The 15,576-nt window shown below is 39.1% G+C and overlaps 1 protein-coding gene across 3 annotated transcripts in view; it reads right to left on the bottom strand.

Annotated features, from left to right (window-relative positions):
- The window catches only part of adam12b (ADAM metallopeptidase domain 12b), a 78,423-nt gene that overhangs the window by 39,700 nt on the left and 23,147 nt on the right, over positions 1-15,576 (bottom strand). For all 3 annotated transcript variants that reach the window (XM_051377937.1, XM_051377953.1, XM_051377945.1), the window contains exons 4-5: positions 3,750-3,828; positions 468-544 (exon numbers count right to left, since the gene is read on the bottom strand). In XM_051377937.1, coding sequence (XP_051233897.1) covers positions 468-544; positions 3,750-3,828 — 156 coding nt within the window. The remainder of the gene's footprint in view (positions 1-467; positions 545-3,749; positions 3,829-15,576) is intronic.

The following is a 15,576-nucleotide window of genomic DNA, read 5'->3' as shown; positions in this document are numbered from 1 at the left end:
ACAATACCACTACAATATTAAATACACACAAAATTAAATTTTAATGTTCTTTGTCATTAGCTGTTGATAAAAGGTTGCCATGGCAAACTAAACATTTTCTTGTCCAGAAATGTTTTCTTCCTGTTTAATTAAGCAGAAGATGGCGCCATGATGTGTTATGGCTTTTACTGATGCACAAATCTTCCAATTGTGGTTGGTCATTAGCAACAGCAAGATGCCAATTACTGCCAAAATGAGCACAGATATTTACTGGACGCCTCTGTGGACAAAGACAATGAGGTGTGACATTTTCTCCTATTCCTGCGAGTCACACACCAACTTACTGACAGCGCGCTTAAGGGGCTTAAGAGCGATGGGCTGCTGTTCAGACTGACTTAAGTAAATATAAACATTGCAGTGGCAAATAGCACTTAAAGGGCAGAGTTGAGATGCTGCTCGAATACAAAATGATGGGTTATGTTTCTTACCGAAGGCCTGAGCAGGTGCTGAGGGTGACATCAGAGTTTGGATGCTCTTGAACTTCCCCATGGTAGTAGCAGTTATTCTAAAAGACATGAATTGTTCACTTAAAGCTAGGGTTGGAAAAGTATTTCAGGAGCATTTTTTGTTATATTTATTTATACATCCCAACAGAAATCAATACATTATCAAGGTAAATATTTGGTTTGTTTTGTTTTGGGGAGGATTTGCTTTTTTCTTGAACAACGTAGTACATAGAACTAGGTAGGTCCTCTCCCCAATCACTCATCTCGACTACTACTCGTCCTCCAGCAGTAGTCCAGCACTGTGTTGGGGGAGTGGTTTTGCAGGGAGACCTTTGATTGGATACTTTCAAATTCTCGGTCTCTGGCGTCTCTTCTCCTAATGTGACCTGTCCTAGCTTTAAAAGCCTTTACATACTGTAGATGAAAACAAGATTCACCCACTGGATAATGTAATTAAATATGTATTACAGTTTAAAAAAAAAACACAAACGCTGCTTGTCACTGCTCTTCTGACATCAAAAGAGGACAACATACAATGCAAATGAAGTTATTTTCTTTGAAATTAGCATGCTCTTTAGAACAGTATTTGCCTTCTATCCTTCTCCATACAAACAGGCCCTTTTGAAAAATGAATGCAACACACACAGTTGAAGGGAGACCAAGGAAAACTGACACGGATGGGAGGTGACAGTTATATGGTAATTGTTTTTCCTTCGTTATTCTACCAGAATGGTATAGTAGAGGATGTTTAAGCCTCCTCAGACACACTGAAAACTCTGTTGTCTGAGCACAAGGAGAGCAGAGGAAGTGACTCTCGTTAAAAGGGAATACAGACCTCCGTTTACTGTCCAGCAGCACTCCAGTCCTCTTAAATCAACTGTCATTAGTCACTATGCTGACTATTTATCATCCCCAAATATTGAACTGAAGGGGGAAATACTGAGGGGTGAGGTTTTTGCAAAAATACAGTTGGTTCCAACGTCTGTTTGATAAGTGCAATACTGCACAAGTTACAGAGCCAGGTGGTGATGGAATTTTGTAGATTCATAACATTAAGTATAAAAATAGAGCAGCAACAAAGGGTCTGTGCTTAGGATGTGCTTGACCTAGATTACTTCACCTTTCATACAAGAAAACATCAGGCAGCAAAAGTGATCGTCTCCTCAGTTATCCTCAATGTGTCTGTGACTTTTAAAGTACCTAAATGCATTCAAAGTAAAATATTCAGTCAAAAGCTCATTTGGAGAAAATGTCCTGAAGCTACAAAAAAAGCTGAACAGAGATGGAATTCGCCTTAGTTAACCCCATAAAAAAACCCAGTTTTACAAGAAATTCTGTGGGCTTCAAAAAATTTATTTGTAATGACTGACCCACTGCCAAGCTACTACTTGTTAAGGAGTTAATTAATCACTTAATTTATAGTTCCTGCTTCAGTTTATTTTATAGATGTTGACCGGTATGCTAAAGGAGCAGCAGTAAAATCATATTTTCACAGTTTCTGTTTTGTCTTATGAGATAATTCTCAGACAGGCAGAGTTTATTTACAGTACATGTCTCTCCACTGATCCCTGATTAACACATGCCTGATTGCTGAGTTCAGTGACAGCAGGTACTGGAAGTGTGCAGCTGTGTGAGGCTTATCTAAGACAATACAGTATGTCTGTCTGACAGCCTGATGCAACATCCTCCCACTCAAAATTAAAGGTGTGAGAGAGAGAGAGAATGGAAAACGCTGTTTGCATAACTTTGTGGGATATAGACTTGTCAGTCATTGCAGAGTTACCAAACATTTCTCCTCCAAGCTGTAAGTGACCTTTCAAACTGTCCATGCCGCTGTTCAATTAAACAGTGATTCAATCCGAGTGCCGCACAAAGGCAAGGGACTGTTAACTTTGTTAAAAAGAGAGTAGGGGTGTACTGTAGGTACCGAGGGTGCAATTTCTTCCGGACCTGACAGCGCAGCATATACGCCTACAAATACTCTAGTTGGCCAATAAATGCCAGAAGAAGAAGAACAACATGTCGAAGACAGCGACGAGTTCAGCTATACAGCTGATTCACTCGGAAAACTTTTGTGCACTCTCTCGTCTGTGTGAGCTCCTACTCTGGGGCGAGACATAGAGTGGTGGGAAGCCGCACACTCTTCACGCCACAAATAAAAAGCAAAAAAAGAGTAATTTATTCATGTTCCACGTAAAAGATGTACAGACGAGGAAAATAAACACTACAGTACATTTAGGTAACTCAGGTAAAGGCTGCACTGAAGCAACAAACTCTGCAGGACACTTAAAAAGGGAGAAAGAAATTAAACAAGACAAGACAAAAAATATTACAGAGACAGTTTGTTAGAATATTTTATAGTCTACTTTGTTTATTAGTTATATATATATTAGTTATATATATAGGCTATATTAATATTAATACATTATATATAAAAACCATTAAGGAACAGCTTGGTTGCAGGGAAGTTTTTCTTAATGCAATGCAGAGCTATTAACTGGGACTCAGATAATAATCTGATATTCAATGTGTGTTATGGCAAAAAAACAACTTGATTGGGACATTTTTACTGTGGTATCGACTACTACATTTCTGTTATCATTATCCCTCCTCTTCAATGGCTGGTGATAACAGTGAAATATTTCTTCTACCAAAGTGGAAGTAAAAAAAATACCTTCATGACAGAATGAAGAAGCAATTATGCCTGAATTTTCTCTTGTGAGCCACATACACGGAGCCACAGTGAGTGGCCTTGATAAGTACTTGAAATTCAAATGAAGATCAATCTTTTCTTCCTTTTCAAAAGAATAGCAGATGCTTTGCTTTACAAAGCTACCGTACATGTACCGGCAGAATTAAAAAAGTAGCCAGGAATAGATCAGCTGCTAAAAGGGGATTCAATAATAAAATCCTGATGGCAATGTTGGCTTAAAAACAGCCATCATAAAATACAGCTTATCCTCAAGTAGGCCACAGGCTAGACGTCCTGTTCAGCAACAGCCAGAAGCTTTCAAATACACACTGGTCACATTATAGATTGATTAAAAAAACAAACAAAAAACAACTATCTAATTTCAGTCCTAAATTTGATTAACTAATGCATAAGAGACAGTGTAGATCAAATACAATACCGATCCCCTATAAGTAAAAAAACATCTGTCTACATGAATGTTTTTAAAGGGTCAGTTTTTACAGCGTGACTTCGTAGTGCCACTGCACGTCAATTCGACCATAAATGTCAAAAGCACTCCAGTGCCACCGTACCGTGAAGTTGTGAGCACCGGTGACTGCACTTCCATCCTCCCGGTAATGTGTCTCAGTGTAATGGCTTGCAAAAAGACCCCTATGAAGAGAGCAAAAAAAGAGGAAAGAGACACATCAAACACCCTGGCATTTTTTTAAAAACAATCTGAATAGATAAAAAAAAAAGTTTGTCTAAGACAACTCTACCCAAGAGTTGATTTTGTGTGTGCATTCAGTTTTGCTTGTGAGGATTTTGGGGGTTAATGCTTAACATTCTGAGGCAAGGAGAGACTTGATTTTCTGTGAATTTATTAGGTGATTTGTACGTGTCCTTGAATCCCCTGGCATTCAGCACGACTGAGTAGAATCCCTGCTGAGGTAATTATTTTGTGTATGTGCGTTTCTGTGCACATGCGTGTCTATGGACATATTTTAAACTGAGTGTCAATGTGTATGTGTGTGGGTTTTCCTCTCAAGGCCATGAGCAGATGGACACAGTGAGCCCCACCCCAAGCATTGGCAAAGGAGCAGCAGGAACACCCATCTTTTGCAGCTGCATAATCACACTGACATCAGGCAGGATGATCTCAGGATGTGTTTGAATGTGTGAGTGTATGTATGAGAAAGAGAGAGAAAGTGTGAGAAGGTAACAGCAAGTGAAAAATGCAGAAGAGTGACAACGTTGTCAATAACTCTGTATGTGACATGATTTAAGATTCCTGGCCAAAATAAAACAAACTCACCACACCATGGTCCAACAGTAAATATAATGCAAAGTAGTCAATTTAAGTCTGTGTGCTGAGTGCATAACTGCCATGTCAACACTAAAAATGTCAGAAAAGTATCACAAATTGGCCGACTTTTTTTTTTTTCTGCGAAAAACATGGGATTCATAAAGACAGAAGGGGAGATCTAGAGGATTTAAAAAACTGGAGCGCAGTGTTTGTCCAAATCACAGTGGGAACCATTCATATCCCACAGTGCTCTGCCATCCCACACAGCTTGCATGGACAACAAACCTTAATTAGATGAGAGTGGAAAAGCCAATAATTGACTTTTTCTTAACTTCAGCACCATTTAATATCTTATCTGTACATTTAAAGTTAATTTTTTATGACCTGTTCAAAAAAAGGATCAATCCTCTGTGGCCCTAGCCTGGCCACATTTAACTTCATTAAATACTTATTATCGCTTTAATGTGCCTTATCATGCCATTAGCAAGCTCTAAACCAAATCTGAAAAGCCAACGGCCAGTAATCACTTTAAAGAGCCCGGTATGTCTCATTAAAAATGGATGACACATCAGAGGGTAGAATGTACTTAAAATATTCCCAAAATATGTATCTTTATACTTAACTTGCAAAAGCAGTGTTTAAAAAGTGACACTGATAAATAGCCCCCTCCCACCATAACACCAGCACGATACTATAATGTTTTTGTTGAAAGGAGGGCAAATTCAAAATGCTCTAATAAGGGATGTTTTCGCAGTAAAGATGGGATTTGTGTCATGTGAGCGGTAATTCCGAGCAAATGCTCCCGTGCTGTGTTTTGAGGACATGTTTGGGAGAGCCAGCTTAGGGCAGCATGGCCCCTGGTACTACGACACATACTGTATTAAATCTGCAGATTTTACATGATGGAATCTGCCTGTAATCAACTCCCTGGCAAGAGTTTTTGAGGCCATGAATGTTTACTGTGTGTTGAGGAGAGTTTCCTCTCCGCCCTTGCTGGCGACTTTAGCTCTGTCGCGTGGAACTGTGTATCTGATGATCAGATTGCCTTGGTTGTGGATGGATGTGTCCCTCTTTGCCTTTTTTAGCTGTTGCACTGACTACAACTTTAAAAACAGTCCTCAATTTAACTTATTCCTGAGCGCATTCAAAAAAAGGTTTTAATTTGACATTTTGATTGAGAGCCAACAGAGAATGTCATCCTCACTGCACCTAAAATGTGTTTGGTCGTGTTTTTCCACTAAACCGTAAGCAATGGAGGAGAGCGAGTTTTTCTCTGAATACCAGAATACTTCCATGAGATTATACCTCCTTTCTTAGCAACAACTACCCAATTCCATCCCTATTTTTGTCAAGAGGAACATGCAGCCAATCAAATGCAATTTAGATGGAGTGCAGCAGATGAGAATTGGTCAGAAAATCGCCTCAGTTCTCACCAGAAACCTCTTCTATATGAAAGTACTGCTTTCAGTTTTCCTCACTTTGTAAGAGACAGGTGATAAAATGTATGAATGCAAGTGAAATACAGAGCCTCTGACGGATGTGCTAAATGACTTTCTATTTTACCATGCACCTTCACTTCACATGAGTAATAATTTATTACGCAACTGCAATTTTAGACAAAAGTGTAGCATGTTTTATAAGCTTCCCTATGAAGTGGTAGTGTGTGTCTTTGCTATTTTACTGCTTGATATTAAGATATTCTTTTTTTAATATACTTTTGAAAGAAAAACTTTCAATATTTCTCTTCCGAAATGTTATATAAATCTCCTGTAACTGCTTGAGTCAATAACCATTGATTCAATGCTCTTAAGTGTGTGTTGCGATTCATTAGACACCGTCTAACATCTAATTAAAGTTTCACTAATAGTCGCCCAGGTTAATTGTGATGAATGAGGGGCTCTTTAATAGCACCTCAGGGAGGCAGAAAATACCGTTATTTGTCCTAAAAAATAATCTCCCATCTCTTCAAAATCTTACAAAGTGCTCTTCAGAATTAATTTAATTTCTCTGAAAATTAATTTACGGCATGAATTATTGATTGTTTCTAAAAGCCAGATGAATGATTTCCACACTTCCCCTAAAAGCCTTGTATGTTGTCCGTGCTTATATTGTGTGATGAACATAATTAGGAGTATGGTTTACTAGTTGGAAAAGGTGTTCATGCAGATCTTTGTCATCCTTTCAACCTCCCTGATCCCTATTGTCTCAGATTAACATATGTTCCTGTTCCCTTTCCATTTCTTGACATAAATGGATTGCCGACATATATCCTACACAACAATCAATGAATGGCTGCCAGAGATATGACTAGCACAATGCAGGGACCAAACACACGAGGACACAGCAGAAAAACTCATTACAGTAGACCATACAAAATCCCTCTTCCTTTTTCTGCTGCATGAAAAAACGGTCAGATATGAGTTTCTGTCATATCTGAAATTATGGGAGGTGGAACTGTTGTTGCTGAACCAAACATGTTTTGGTGAGTTTTATTTGAAAAGAACAAATCAAACCTAGCAGACACAGACTCACCACAGCGGCATAATTGATGAAGCCGAAACAGGATATGTTGCATGTTGTTTACATGAATCAGTGTTTTTAATTTCATCCTTTTCTCAACCATCCAGAAAGTACAATGTTCTGTGCAAATTTAAAGCGCTGAGCCTCATTTACATATATGTGACTCCATGCCTCATGTAATAATTCACCATTACACAAAGCCCCTTGAGCATGAAACCATTTGAGAGAAATGTGGCTCCTCTTGCAGTCTCTCTGCTTCCTTTGAAGACTGCTAACTTCAGTGATTTCTTTTAATCCCCTCTACCCCACGAGCCTAACCCTAAGCCTTCCTTCCTATAGCTGCTACTTATGGTACTGTATGCCTAACTTGAAAAAGGAGCAGACTACTACAGAAAGAGAGAGAGATGAAGAAGAGAGGAGGAACTAAAGAGGTGTGGTTGACAAGTCTAATTCTATTTCCACATACAGATGCGTTCCAAATTGATTTACATACAGCTCAATGTCCCTTCAGCTTAGGCTTGACTGTATCGGGTGCACTGGAGTGTACAAAGCCAGCAAAGACGGAGAGACAGAGATGAGGGTGAGAGGAGTGGAGGGAGCAAAACAGAAAAATCCCCTGAACTGCAGAATTATAGGAGTGCCTTCCTTCACTCTACTTCTCTGGCTTGATAAAAGATTACTCACATACATTTGTACAACTCTTGGTAACAATCACATAACTATTGTGAAAATACAGCAAGTCACAAAATGAATCTGTTCTTTATAGGTGTAAATTTTATCATGTTAACTATATCATTAGTTTGGTAGCAGGCTCTCCGGTATATGTTCGTCCTAAATCTGGTTTCAACCAGGTTGTCTCCCTGAAATTTAAGGTGTCCAGCCACACTAGTAGATATTTGAGACTATAGACTAAACGCTTCATTTATTTGAGCTAAATGCTTACATAAGCAGGCTAACATGCTCTCAATTATAATGTTAACATGCTTATGTTTAGCAAGTATTTAATGTTTACACTGTCCACAATCTTAGTTTAGCATGTTAGCGTGCTAGTACAGTTAAGATGAGATGATGAGAATGTCATTAAGAGAGAAATTTGTAATTTGACCTGATGGTGATGCTAAATAAAAAATGTCAAGGAAACACCAAAGATATTACTATTCATCGTATGGGGAACATGTCATGCAATCCTTCCATTAGTTGTGGAGTCATTTCAGAGGAAAAGTCAGGTGAGCCAATCCATCAAGCAGACATGGAGATATTTCACTAGAAAAATTGTAAATCAATTGGTACACACAATGTCACTGTACAATGTCAATGCCAGATTGATTAGGATCCTTCCCTGGGGACCTTGACTGGCTGTAACAAATTCCATGGAGGTCAGTAAATTACCAAAGTCATTAGGATTCATCCTCTGGGGCCCACAAATGTCTGTACTAAAGTTCATGCCAATCCATTCCATCCTATACTCGTCTACTTCAGTCTGGACCAAAGTGGTGGACTGACCAACCAACTGACTCTCTGAACCGTCTCTGTCCTGCTGCTGGTATGGCTGAAAAAGTCACATTAATGAGAAAGCAGACAAAAATTGTCCAATAAAAATGTTCCAGCAGGCAGCAGACCAATATCAAACAAGCAGGCGGATGGGCCCAGTCTATTTAAATATTGACTGACCAAAGCAAAGATAGCTCCTTAATGAGTCAAGATCCCTCTTTGCTTAGATAGAAGTCACAGAGAGAGCAGCTCACTTTTAAATCATTCTGCAGTGAGTTCAGAAAGCACTAGATGATTTCCCAAAATAAGATTCTCATCATAGGGAAAAGAAAGACAACCAAATGAGACAATAAATAGCAATCTCTACAGAGTTGGTTTAAGAGATTAAAAAAACAAAATGGCTCTGTAGATGCGAATGCACCAAAAACTCAAAGTGGTCAGGCCCAAAACTTACAAGCTATGAGTAAGAGTGTTATAACTTGCTGTAGAGTTGACGTTCGGTTCAGATTCAAACGAAAACCCACCTTTCTACCATTCAATCACCAAGAGGGTACACTTATTCAAACAACATTCTCTGTCTGTGTCCCTCACCTAGGGCTTCAGAGCTGTGTGTGTGATGTGGTGCCCAAGGCGAGTGAAGTCATCACATCAGTAACAAGCCGCAGACGGAGAAACAGGGCTGTCTGCCCTAGAAAGCAGTTGTGAATGATGAATCATAGTATAGTGATACAGTTAGGGGAGGCTGTCTCTCTCTCGCACACACACTCTAAAATTAACAAAATCATAGGCATTCATGTGAAAACACAATGCCCGATAATATATTCAAATGACATTTTCCTGTTTGAGCTACATCACTGACCATATGATTTCCTTCATGACTGCATGACTTGTCACCAATAGAAAATGTAGGCCCCATGAAAGATAATATATGAGTGTTGACAGAAAGAAATAAGAGGAAATGATAGCAAGTGACAGTGAGGTCATATGATTTTTCTCTCCTGGGGGGGGGTAGGAGGCTTCTGATGGTCAGCATCCCTCTAAAAGGAGACATTTTGATAACAATGATGAACTGCTGGTACCTATATTGGATTGTACCACTCTCCAAATGACTTTACAGCGCACAGTGTAAGATGAGTGTAAGTTGTATAAGATAAATGCCTTAAGATAAATCTAGGTATCCACAGTGTGGGATTGTGCATCAATTGTCAGACATTTTTCTCGCAAGTGAGAGTCTCAAGAACTCACAGATCACTGGAGTCAATTTATTTCCCCTTGATATGGCTTCTCCCTCTGACATATCTTCTTTACATCTCCAAAGGGTTTTATTTTCTTATATAGCACGTCTATAGTAACCTTTTTTGCTTGCAGATAATTCTTCTTTTTACCACCCATTGCTTTTTACTGGCTCTACTTTTTACTACCGTAGAGCCTTAAAAAGCCTTCAAAATTGAAAACAGAATTTGGGTAAAAATGCAAGGCTGCAGGTGCAAAACAAGGATTAGAAATGCTGGTGGTGTCAAATCCCAAAAAATGTTATACTTATAATGACGTACGGCGCACGTCCAGTGGGTGTGAAACATTGCAATTTGTGCTGAAGCTATATCAATGTGATTACTGCCCTTGTTTGTGAGCAAAAGCAACCACCTCAGCTAAGAGCAGTAGGGTACAGCAGAGCTGTTAAAGAATGAACTGTTTCATAGCTGCTGGCCTACACGTCCGGAATATTTAACACCATAAAATGATTCCCACACTAAACATATTTTTCCTCGTAACTGTACAAAGAGAATGATGTCATATTCCCCCTGCACCCTTTAAAGGGAGTAGTTTGTCGAATCAGAGGGAGGGAAAATGCGCTCATCTACAGTACGGTAAGAGTGAACCTTGTACATGAATCTAACTTCTCTCTGGGTATGGCCAGCTGCTATAATGCAGACTCAACCTGTCCATCTTGTGCAAAAATAGCCGTTGGCGTTTGCATCCTCTCCACTTATTGCACCACTGAGGCTGTTTGTTGTAATTAATGCTCCAAGCTTTCGCAGCTAAACATGTTGTGAATGTGAAATGTGTGGCTAAAGGAGTGTTTGAATTCTTTATTACTCTAACCAAGCAGCGCAGAATATTTCTGGGTACCAGATGATGATGGTATGAGCGCAAAAAAGCCTGGAGGCAAAATCACCACAACTACAAAGCAGTGAACCATAAACTCTTTCTTTATATGGTAATATGCTTTTATGCTCAAAAACACGCTTGATGAATCTACTGTGGTTTAAGGAGAGCTTGTACTCCTTTTCTTCAATCACTGATCACCGAGTCCATATCCACCCTCAACCTCCTCCTGGCTAGAGTACGTCATTTCTTCTGCAATTAGACAGAATTTTACTTACTTTGAGAGGTTCCGCTGATAACTTCTTTAAGAGATGGTATTAAACTATTTATTTTTTTTATTTATTGCATTATTATTTAACTCTCTTATTCTGTAAATATACAGACTACATGTGCAGTTTTAGTCCATATTACAAACCTGTAAAACACATCTCACATAGTTTATGTAAGCATTATACTTATATGAGAAGAAGCATCAGTAACATCAGTGCTTTCGTATAACCCATTTAAAATGGTGGGAAGCTAATAAAAAACCTAGCACACAATTCTGAATAATCATCCAGCTGATAAATCTTCTAAAATGAATTACTACAAACAAAATACTGAGAACTTATCATACAGTAAATTGTATCTTTTGAATCATTTTTCCAAAAAGTTGATTATTTGCACGTAGACCAAACAGAATACAAAAGGCTATTTTAGCTCCTCTGCATATTGAAGCTGATATATGGATAACAAGTGTGTGCGGTAGCATCAAATCTTCATTAAAAGTTTGCGAGAAAGAAGTATTCCAAACAACCTCTGGAAATAGTTTTTGTATGCCTGCCCAATACTGAGATGAAGTGGTTTTTTTTTTTGCTTTTGCTGCTTCAATATTCCCATCCATAACAAGCTACACACCGGAACTAATGAGTGACTAGGGATCTTCAAGGGAGGTGGCCTATTATTATTCATTGAAAAAGAGTAAACAAATGCATAAATGTTAATGTCAGAGGGTTCCTATCTGTCCAATTAATCTATGGTGGCTCCCCTGGGCAGCCTCATTGTTCAGCCATACTTTTTTGTCTTCAGGGGAAATATGCAATTAAGAGCTGAGCAGAAAAAATATTAAAGATGTTTTTTGTCTTTCATTTTTCTTCCCTTCCCTTTTATTTTTGTCTTACTCCATCATTTCTATCTTCCTGCAAAAAACATGAAATAAGTGGTGCATATCAATATGAATCAACCCCTGCTCTCCCACATTCACGCCCATCCATACATTTGTTCCTTTCTGAAATCCTTAAAGTTGATGCAGACAACTTTAAGCTTCAAGCAGTAAGGAGCACTTGTGCTGCGTAAGACGACTGCTTTAATATAACATGTTGTCGCTCCGCTGACTGCACACATCCCAGACCATCAGCTCTCCAGTCCCAGACCCCATGGAGCATTTCTTCCCCTCCTCTTAAAAAACGACTCACGTCATTAAACCCACTTTTTACATTTTCACGGATCCTGCGCTGATTCTCCAATAAGATAATAGCATGCAATCTGTCATTCTCCACCCCATTACCTTGCAAACATGGTAGAGATGGAAACTTTCACTTGGCACTGATGTATCATTTTAACATAAGGATCAGGGTGAGCAATCTGTCACTGATGCTGATGCTGTGTAACGTGAGTCGTCATGGCTGCTGGGTATTGAGCGGGACATGTCAATTATTGGACTGGCTACGGGTGGTAAAACAACAAAGTGCTTTTAAGTTAATCAGAGCCTTGATTTTGGGTTTCTAGCTGTGAGACACTTGACATTTCTCTGATAGCTACGGCCAGTGTGAGCGGTCTGGAGCACATCAATGTCCAAAATACAATAATGTACTGCTTTTATCAACCTGCTGAGGATACATAAACCCAGTGGTCTCTCAATAGGGTCCATAAAACGGATTACCAAGAATGTCACTGATCTTCAAGAGTTTAAGCTCAGGCAGAGGAGAGGAAGCCTTCAAGGACAATTCAGAGGTTTGGGTTTTGGTTAGGCCATCATTCTTACTGGTAATAACATTATACTCACCAAATAATGGCTGAGATCTGGGAAAGATCAAATAAAAGAAAACAAAGAAAAAATTAAGATGAACTGTAAAATCAAACTTTTTCTTGTAAACATCAATCACAGTTTACAAACTGAATTTTGATTGAACTTTGACCTCCTGTACTAGCCCTGGTTGTGCATTCATACATTACATTTCAGTTGTGCTTACTTTCAGATTTAAAGTGGTTTAGAAACTTTAGGGTTCTTGTTGCTGTCTTATTATTTGCCTGCTTTATTCACTGTCAAACTCAGTTGTAGCAATGGCACCATGTCCCCTGATCTCAGCAGTTACTTTGGTGAGTAAAATATTATAACAGATAAAAAAACATAAACACAAAAATAACAACCCAGGTTTTACTTTTATCAGTAAAACCTATTTAGAACATATTTATCACTTTCAATATAGATTTATCTGCTTCTCTGCAGATTTGTTTCTCCAACAAATCAGCACTAAAGCGTAACTGTATTTTTCTCTCTGTGTTTATACACACAGCCTGTGGATTCATTGTGCTGCTGCCCCTGTGTTGTCAAGTTCAACATGGACCCAGAACAGCAAAAACTTCCCCTCTATCAGTGATGTCACATGATGCACTTCCTCTCTACCGGTTTTCCTAGGCACATCTGGATTCATTGTGAACACACACTTCCTCTCATCATGTCCATGTGTGTCTGGGGCTACTGTATTTGTGTGTGCGCTGCATGTAAACACCTCTGACCTTTTGAACGGATGACTGCAAGCCTTCTGATTGCTGATAAGGCTGTTTGTCATGTTGTGCTGAAAGGCTGCCGTGCACACAGTATGTCATACGTGTATTGTGATGCAGACTGAATGGATCGGGAACATACATGATAATGCAAATCTAAAATGTTGCAGACCAGTGGCTTTGGCTCATGAGCAATCTCAATAATCCATATAATGTAAATCTTATATCACCTGTATGGGTTGATAGCATGGTGAGCAATACTGCTGACATTAACCATATCAGATAAACACCAATGAGAGAATGCGACAGCTGCTGAGCTGTGCTGTCTCAGGCAGAACAGTCCTTATTTCTCATGGGTCCACTACAAATGACCCATTCTCTGTGCCATGCTGAGATACAGAGGAGGATGTGAATCAAACACAAAGCAATTTCTACTTTGAAAAGGATTTCTCATTAAAGCTTTTATATCAAGCTTTTATGGCTAAGGGTTTTGGGAGGTTGTGTGTGAAACATGATAATGATACACTCCACTACGGTACAGACTGATTCCTCGGCTCAGGAAGTGTAATTTGATGACAAATTGTACACTAATGGCTGTATCCTGTCATAGAAAAATGCATGGAAGTGCATTATAATGTACAGTTCACACATGCCTTTTATTATCTTGAGAAATATATCTATGTACAGCATGGTAATGTAATCACTCATGTACCACGCTCTCCAGGATGTGTTTCCTGCTGATGCAGATAAATGATACCCACGATAAATACGGATATTATGCACCATCAACATCTGTAGCCCCACTCCACCATGTCAAAATCTCCAACGCAGATAATAGATTTTCTACTCACCTACACCAAGGCGATAGTTCACTCCACTGACACCATACTGAGTATATCAGAGTCTAATTTAAAACAAAAAAGAGCTTCAGCCTTTTTTAAAGAGTTTGTGAACAAGGCTGCAAATGCATCACCTCTGTGCTCTCATTTGGAGGCTTTTACTGGCTGTGAAGTGCTCAGAAATGAAGCAGAAAATCGCTTACGCTCACAGGATCCTAATTGTTCTGCAAGCCAGCACCCTTGACAGGTGACCCACTCTGTACAGTATATGTAAGGTTAAAAGCAGTTAAAATTGGGAGATGTTCCACTTAATGTTCCCTCGCATGAATGGGAAATGAACATATACACAGAGAGAGAGAGACACACACATACACACACAAAACACAACCTGACCACATTGGTTAAGTGCTGTGACAACACCCTCACTATCCTCTCTACTGATGCAGGCTCCTAAAAATAGGTCTGTAGCAGTGGACAAATAGATAATGCCATATGCTGACTACTGCATTAGTGCATCAATGTATTTATGTTTCATCGGAAGAAAATATAGGGCAATATCTGGAACATAATTTTAGCTAAATGATTACTCAAAAAAAACTGTGCTTAATCTGTCCAACTACAGTTTTTGGTAGTTCTAAATTTTAATAAACAAGTTGATTCCAGCTCCAAAATTACATAAATATAACGTCAAGCAGGCACTTTATTACAGGTCAGAAGTAACTGATTTTCTTTATGGACAAATCAACTTAAACTATTGCTTGGTCAAAAAAAAAACTGGCTTAACACTGATCTTCCCCAGAGATCTCTGGGGTCTGGAAAATTAATCACACTTTTAGGGAACGAGGGAGGCAAAGAGAGAAAGTGAACCTAAGATAGGGAGAGACTTAAAGAGAAAAAAAGGAAGACTAGGAGAGACTTTAAGCTAGTTTGGCTCTGATGCCTGGCTCTGATCCCACCGGTCAAAAAACTACCACTCTAATCTTTTCCCCAAGCAACACCTAAGACTCTCTCCTTTTTTTTTTCTTATTGTCCTTCAAGACCGGGCAACTTTCCCCAAGGGCGATTTGCATTATCCACAAACTCTTTAGCCAACTAATTAAAGATGGCAGGAGGCAAAATGTGATTACTATGTGCTTTTAGCTTAGCAAAAAACTACAACCACAATGTCATGTGAGCAAAAAAAAGAGGGGAAATTACAATTGGATCAATACTCAAACAGACAGCATGTGTATCAGCTCACACAAGATGTGTGTTTTAGGACAGTTGTCTCCACACAGTGTCCACAAGAGAGTTGAAGTAGATCTGACTGCCAAAGTATTTTGTTTCTCGACCTGACAAAAAGCCAGCAGCAGGTAAAGAAATGAGAGCCACTGCAGTTAACTTTTGTATAAG

Source organism: Dicentrarchus labrax, unplaced genomic scaffold, assembly GCF_905237075.1.
Source record: "Dicentrarchus labrax unplaced genomic scaffold, dlabrax2021, whole genome shotgun sequence".
In the NCBI taxonomy this organism is placed as follows: Eukaryota; Metazoa; Chordata; class Actinopteri; family Moronidae; genus Dicentrarchus; species Dicentrarchus labrax.
Note: the sequence above shows the minus strand (reverse complement) of the source record. Positions and strands in the feature narration are given on the sequence as shown.